The following is a 7,687-nucleotide window of genomic DNA, read 5'->3' as shown; positions in this document are numbered from 1 at the left end:
AGCCCAGGCTTTCCTCGCCAATGTTTTCATTTAAATCATAAGCACTCATCATACTAAGGGTTGTTTTTTTTTTAAAAAACCTCTATTTTATGAGCGAGTTTCACTCATATTAGCCCATAATAGCCTTTTTTCCAAGTCTACATAACTTTACAATCATATCCTAAACAATCTTTATTAATGCTTGCTGTTTTCACTGGGAGTATCTCACTCCCTCTCGTACTTTCTTTTTTTTTTTACCATAAAGCACGCATTGTCCTGTCATCCAGTTCCCTTGTTCACATGTTTTAAATTTAATCAGAACACCTGAGGTGTCAATAATCATGTTTGTCTTTCTGACAAGAATCAGATATGGAAATAAAGCTCATGCTGCATAATAATGTAATCTTCAGTGCTGCATCTGAACAACTTACTTTTCAAGAAGTCTAAAGCAACCTACTTTTTAAGTTGAAAATATATAAAGGAAATTAGCCCTCTGAAACTAAATTTAATAAGCCAAGCAGCTTGATCCAAATACTAAACAATAAATTAGTTAAAAGCCACCAGGAAAGATGCCAGGATGCCCTCTCAAATCATTAGCACCACCTTTCAAAAAATATACTTCAATTAATCAAAATAAAAATGGGTGGGAAAAAAGGCATTATTATGTTAGATATCTATTGCTAAAATAATTAATATTTACGCCTGGTTGCCTAAGACAGTATTACTAAAGCAGTCTCAGCAGCAAAGTTGGAAGGTAATACATAGCCTAGAGTGCCCTCTTTCTTTTCCAAGAGGAGTTTCAGGGAAATATTCTGTTCATGAAGATTTCAGTTGTTTCTCAAAGTCAAATAAAATAGATAACTAGCCTCTATTAAAAAATCTAAACATAAAAGCATAATTTAAGTGATATCTTTATAATAGTGATGAACGTGAGTCTACCTTACTAAAAATATACTTACAGAGCCATCTGAAATTGTTCAAGCCATTTTTTCTTCAAGTCTTTAGTTTTGCAATAAACTTCTAAACCATTTTGTCCTTGTATATGAATGAGGTAGAAGCCATAAGACCACTGAATAAAAAGATTGGCAACACAAAGGTCATCAGTTATGAAGAAAAGAAAAAATATTTTAAAAAGAAAAAAATAAAGAAGCAGTTATATGTTCCTTAATTCCCTGATGCTGGGAAAAGCAAGACCAAATTACTGTGTTCACTTCAGAATGACTTACTCAAAGATTTTAATTATATTAAAACAAAACTGAAATCTCTAAATATTCACTTCAGCTTACATTTAAAACATAAAACTTTGTAAATAAATTCTATGTACATTCTGAACTCCTGCAAAATGTTTCACATTGCTGCTAAAATTTTATGTATATCAGCAACAAATATTTACCTTCTTATTTTCTTTATCAGTAGTGGGGTTATTTGTAATTTTGTATTTCTGAAGATCTATTATTTCCTTCATTTCATAATTGTCACCTCTCCGTTTGCAAACAATTACAGCTAGATCAAACAAGAAGATATGCCTGTGAAAACAGAATATAAAGATGATTAAAAGAACTCCCAAAAGCCAACACCTGAAGTCTTTATTTTACACACCTGTAGCACTTAAAATTTTGAAGGGGAAACAACTAAACTACTGAATAACAAAACAAAAAATACTGAAAGTACTTTTGCTAGAGACTTACTACTTGCAAGGGACTTTGGTGATCTTAGATGATAATGCAATAGCTAACTTCCCATGAATCACTTTGCAAATTCACTTGGTAAACGGTAGAGAGTCTCTGTGAATGCACAGTGCAATGGAAAGTACTCTCAAGAATCACTGAGCTGACCTCAAATCTAAAAAGAGAGTTACTTTACAGGCTTTTTAATAGCGAACAACTGAAGGCATGCCATCACCTGTCTTGCCTCGCACGTTTGTCTAATGTAGTTATCCTTATTTCCCCATCACCTTGAGGTCTTCCATACTGTAAGAGGGAATGATTCTGAAACAGAAGTAATGCGTATGATTCAACATAGCAGAAGTGTGAAGATGACAACATTCAAATGTTAGACCACTCATTCCTTCTACCCCAAAAAAGGACTTTTCAGGCCTGAAAACATCTATTCCTCACTATCATCTAAATTAAGTAGAATAAAGAATCAGTCCACTCCACTTTTGTCTTGGAATGGGAAAATTTTTCCCATTTTAAAAACATCTGAGTCACTGTACAAATACAAACCTTTAACTACGCAAATATATTTAACTACAGACAGACCCTAGAATAGCAGAGACTTCTGTACTTAAATATTTATGTCATTCTTAATCAAGCAAAGCATACTTGTATTTAAATATCACCAAGAGCACCATAATGTCATATGAAATCGGGAAAAATACATCTATCAATATATTTGATCAAAAGTTATTTAAAAACTGTGTAAATTAAAAATATCACATACCAAGTTCTCTATTGATAGTTGAAACTGTCTAATTTCACGGAGAGTTTCATTATCTCTCTTCACTTCATTTACATATTGAGCCAAGTCCTAGAGCATCAACAGAAAAAGGCAGAAAAAACTTTTCCATAACAGATCACTTTATTATTTTGGCAAATTTATTTCTAATTTTGTCTTTGGCTTATCTGTATATTTAGTCATTTTTAAAAAAAAATTGTCTTTAATGTTCAAGAATTACCAATATGTATACGTAAATAAAGAAAAAAAAGCCCCTGCATCCTTTCAATCTTATTTACAACTTTCTTCATTGTATCTATTGAAACATAGACTTAGTTCTAAGAAAGAAGGAAAGATGTATTAAATCGTAAAAAAGCAACGATTTCTTTCTGAATTTTGTTAATGTCTTATTTTCAAGATTAAAAATTGAAATGTAATTTATGCAGCACACTTATTGTCCAAAAAAACAGCCAACATCATCCAATATCTTAGAATAAGATAGAAGGCAAACAGAGCATATAGTAGAGCATATAATAAGGCAGTTCAAAAGCAGCACATAAGGTATAAACATATCACAAGCCTGGGTGCTTATTAGGAGAGAAGAAGCTACTGCCCCAATAGCAGGACCTTGCTCTTACTGTTGCACACCAGAGAGAAGCCATTACACAGCAGATTTTAAAAGGGGCTTTTACCTAAAGTCATAGGTGGAGATCATTGTTTTCCCCTTCGCAAGAACATGCACTGTACACATTTCACTAAAGCCTTTTAAATGCTCTGAACATGCTTGAGTAACAGTGACCATTTGCTGTTTATGACTAGAGACGAGTGAGCAGGAGTGGTATTTGGTGAGGTCAGGGATGCTGAGAACAGCAGCTGGAAAAGGCATTCTAATCTTCACAACTTTCTTTTACAGTATGCAAAATGGTCACAAATTTGGAGGGTGGGAGAAAGATACATCTTCTTCCTAAGACATTTTTAATCACAATCTAAGAATAGCTGCAATCATTATGCTAGCTTCCCAAATGAATCTGTGCAGGATACACTCACATCAGTCTTACAAGAGTTAGTGTAGAAATTAAATAACCTTTTTTCTTGCTTCTAAAATAAACCTGACTGCATAATCCTTCCTAGAATTTTCTTTCTTGGGGGGCAGTACCACTTTGCTGGCAGTTTTTTCCAAAGACATTTTATCTCTGAGCAGACAGACCAGTGTTTTTATAAGAACATACTGATGCTGCATAGTTACATCTACTACATTGGCAGGGTCTACTGTAAGGGGATACAATAAATCGGGAGGGAAATAATGCTGCAACCTTAAAGAGAGATGCTCATACCTGTTTTGGGTTTGTGTTTTTAGGGGTTGTGGTATTTTGGTACTTTTGTGTTTGGTTTGTTTGTTTGGGGGTTTTTTTGATGGGTTGTTTGGTTTTTTGTTGGTTTGGATTGGGTTGGGGGGGGATGGGATGGTTTGGGGAGTTTTTTAATTGGCTGGTTATGTTCTGCCAGCCAGCACATAACTGACACAATCACTCTGGAAAGAGATTTCTTAATTGGTCTTTAATTTTCAGTCAAACAGCCACCAAAAGCAATGAAGCCAGCAAACAGGAAAGAAAAATAGGGATGGGAGGGAATGAAAACCAGGGTTCTTTTCCTGTCCAGTCAGCAGCAGCCAGGATGCACAGCTTGCCGCTAGATGGAAGCAACACTGTGCCATCCCATTTCGGGCATCTCTCCATGGGAGATTATCCTGGTGGCTCTCTCTGCATTCATGGCACAAAACTGGATGACAAAAAAGGGGAGCCAAAAATCTCATGTCTGTATTCCAGGCATTCAAGGCAGACAGTCACACGTGAGACAGCTGTGTGACCCAAAATGAACTTCATTCCACTTCAGCATCCTCTGTAGATCACACAGATTACAACACGAGACAGGACCTATACCATGTTAGCTTCTTTCCTCCTTCCCCCACAAAGGAAAGAAAAAAATTCACAACTCCAGCACATGAATGTCACATTTCATGCCATGAAGCTAACCGAAGCAGGACTGTACTTCATTTCTGAAGCTGTGCAGAGCAGCACATAATATATTACCCAATACATAAGTACAGCTATTCTATAAAGCATTTGTTTGTACCAAGTGCAGGTGAATGTACAGTGACAGATACTCTACCTCCAGAAAGACACTACACTACTGCTTTCAAAGGTAAAGCCACAGAGATCATTTTAAGATGACAGAAAAAAAAAGTACTGTAAAGAAAGACAGCTTCATCTTACTGGGAAACTACCAACCTTGATTAGAAGTGACTTACAATGGTAGAAATATACCTAAATTTCAGAAGCAAGATCAACATTACTGAAACACCTGTTGTCCATCTCATTATATGACAGCAAAATGATGTAGAAGTAAACTGAAATAAGGAAGTTCCATTGCATAAACCCTCCACTTCAGAAAACTAGTGAACTTAATCCCAGACTTGACCAAATCCTTCAACTATAGACTTGCCCTGACAAAGGCACAAAGCTCACCATGACCTGTGAAAACATTTGACCTGCTGTGAAGAACATTGTCTCCTCCAGGAAATATAGCTCTGAGCTACCATTTTAACTGCCAGCAAAGACTGAAATACTTCATTTCCATGAATCCTTACCTTCATTGCATCAAGTGCCAGTTTTAGATTTGCCTTCTCCATGGGATCAGTAGTGTGCTTTACCAGCTCCTGTGGAGAGCGCAATTAAAACTTTCCACCCACTGTCAGTTTATAAACTGAAGTTGTCATTGCTCATCCCCATCCAACCCCCCCAAAAAGAGAAAAAATCCAAAGCCAGAAAACACAATCCAAGAATTCAGATTTTCAGCCCCATAGTGAGCAGCCTGTAACTGAGTAGGGACTACTGCAAACGGGTAATTGGCAAGCGTTTAAGAATGATTGCTGTATAGCCTAAACACTGACTTTAGCTGATAATGAACCATCATTAGAAGCTAATTTGGTCTGTCTAGCACTTAAAACTTGCCAATCAGATCATTACTGTATGTGCATGCTGAAAGCACAGGTAAACACTTGAGTTCATTTGCACATTACTATACGGTATATCATCCCATTCCAAAGCAGCACTTGTCTGCAGAGAGTGCAAATACTGGCAATAAAATCTCAGCTAAACTGTGCAACTGCTTAAAAGAGTCACTGTCTCATTATGCCCAAGACAAAGCTGACTCAGAAGACATATTTAAATCAAATGTAAGTTTTTAAAGAATTTTTTTAGCCACTTCCCATATTGAAAATAAAGGCGCTTTTTTGGTTTTTATGAAGTGAAAAAGTAACCTCTTGGGGAAACAGGTTATTTCTTCTCTATAACTTGAGAATAGAATCATACATTTCAGCTAACATAACAACTTGATAAATTCCTAGGGAATGAAGGAATAAGTATACTTCACATTACATATCTAACAATATACTGTATTTTTTTCTTTCAAAGTCTATAAATATTTCTTTCTTGTACAATGTATAGTGTCACACAGAGCATAATAACTTATTGTATATTATACATAAAATCATGACTCGGATCTCGTAAGTTTTTTTAAAAAGCAGTTGTACTCTTCATTTTGTTCTTTCCGGTTTTCCATTGATCAAAATACTAACGACTCATTTATGAAATTTTTGAAATATTTCTATATTACAGAATGTATGTTGCTCTGCAGAGTCAAAATTATGCTTCTCATACCAGTAGCAGATCTTTTTAAAGTGACATTTTACAAGCATCAGCATGGTTGACAGTCTAATATAGTAATATATTTCTTTGCAGCTGAACTAATGAGTCTCCTGGCACAGCTATCAAATTAAATTTATAAGACTCTCCACCCTTATTACAGGACTAACAGCAAAAGCTATCGCTTTGTGGGTTATAACAAGAAGCATTTCAAAATAAATATCACATTATTGTAATTTATGACAGCAAAGCATCTTAAAAGTATGCTGTAAGTATGGTCCAGCTTCCTCTTTTGGAGGGTAATGGTTCACTTTTCTGTGTACCATGATTATAGTTTGGTATTACTAGTCATTTTAAACATACCAAGAATGAAAGGTTCAGATAATGAGGAGACAATCATGGGGTTCCCCCCCACTTCCCCAGATATGCTTCAGCTCTGAAAAATTCTCTGTTAGAAAACCTGCACTTGACAGGATTTTATTTTGTATAAATCAGCCTCAAATCTGTGGAAATATCAATCACCTCCCTTTGATAAAGACGTTTACCTCTCATTCTCACAACCCCCGATGATAATTAATCACAGTTTTACTCTCAGCCCCCTTAAATTTCAAAAATAAAATACCTGGAGCAGCAGGTGATATTTTAACACTCTCTGCATTGGAACCACTAAAAGATCCCGCAATGTAAACTTCCCATTATTGGCCCTCTTGGAACATTCCTAGTTCAAAGCAGAAGAAAGAATAAGACAAGAGAGTTAGAAAACAAAAATATTCAAGTGATACATATGAAAACTGAGTGATATATGGTCCCAACAACTGTATTAAGCTTGAGATAAGAATATCAACAAAATCAAGGAAAACAGTTGATATGGCAATAATAGCTAAGCAAAAAAAGACTGGGTCTAGAACCTTGTTCTTAGATATTTCAACAGCATGAGAAAAAGTAGAATAAACACCACAAAAACAACAGAAATTAGACATTCCAATGAACTTTAAAAAAAAAAAGCCATTGCCTGCAAGCACAGCGAAGGTGGCAGATATTATAACTATATTCAAAAAAAGCAAAAGATAATCTTGGAAACTACAGGCCTGTCAATCTCACTTCAGCCCCTGCAAAAATTATGGAGCAAGCTCTCTGGGAAGCAACATCTGGGCACATCAAGAAGGTGACTAGGAACATTCAGCATGGATTTACCACAGGAGAATCAATGCTTGACCTACTTCACTGCTTTCCATGATGAAATGTTTAGACCTATGAATGGGTTGGGAGAGTCTACCTTTGACTCTTCCAAGGCTTTCAATATCATCTCCCACAACATCCTGGTATCCAATTTGGGAGGTTATGTCCAGGTGAATGGACTACTAGGTGTATAAAAAACTGGCTAGATCACAAGGCTCAAAAAGAGCAGTGATTAGTGTTTCCTACACTACCCAAGGGGCAGTTGCAAGTAGAGTTGCTCAGGGGTCTTCGAGGGACCCCTCCCATTTAATATCGTTAGCAGTGATCTGCAGGAAACAACAAAGGTCTGCAGATCCACAGCAGGTCTGCAGATAACACCAGATTGGAGG

At 36.0% G+C, this 7,687-nt stretch overlaps 1 protein-coding gene across 1 annotated transcript in view; it reads right to left on the bottom strand.

Moving 5' to 3' along the window:
* Positions 1 to 934: 934 nt before the first annotated feature.
* Positions 935 to 7,687, bottom strand: part of LOC104469282 (guanine nucleotide exchange factor VAV3-like) — a gene marked incomplete at its 5' end in the record, with an annotated part of 18,288 nt that continues 11,535 nt past the window's right edge. Inside the window, 6 exons of the mRNA XM_010083735.1 lie at positions 935 to 1,048; positions 1,373 to 1,505; positions 1,882 to 1,967; positions 2,422 to 2,508; positions 5,063 to 5,131; positions 6,742 to 6,837. Of these exons, the coding sequence (XP_010082037.1) occupies positions 935 to 1,048; positions 1,373 to 1,505; positions 1,882 to 1,967; positions 2,422 to 2,508; positions 5,063 to 5,131; positions 6,742 to 6,837 (585 nt within the window). The remainder of the gene's footprint in view (positions 1,049 to 1,372; positions 1,506 to 1,881; positions 1,968 to 2,421; positions 2,509 to 5,062; positions 5,132 to 6,741; positions 6,838 to 7,687) is intronic.

The sequence above is a fragment of the Pterocles gutturalis genome, unplaced genomic scaffold (genome assembly GCF_000699245.1).
Source record: "Pterocles gutturalis isolate BGI_N339 unplaced genomic scaffold, ASM69924v1 scaffold6935, whole genome shotgun sequence".
Taxonomy (NCBI): Eukaryota; Metazoa; Chordata; class Aves; order Pterocliformes; family Pteroclidae; genus Pterocles; species Pterocles gutturalis.
The sequence above is the reverse complement of the archived record's forward strand: the minus strand, read 5'-3'. Positions and strand labels throughout refer to the sequence as shown.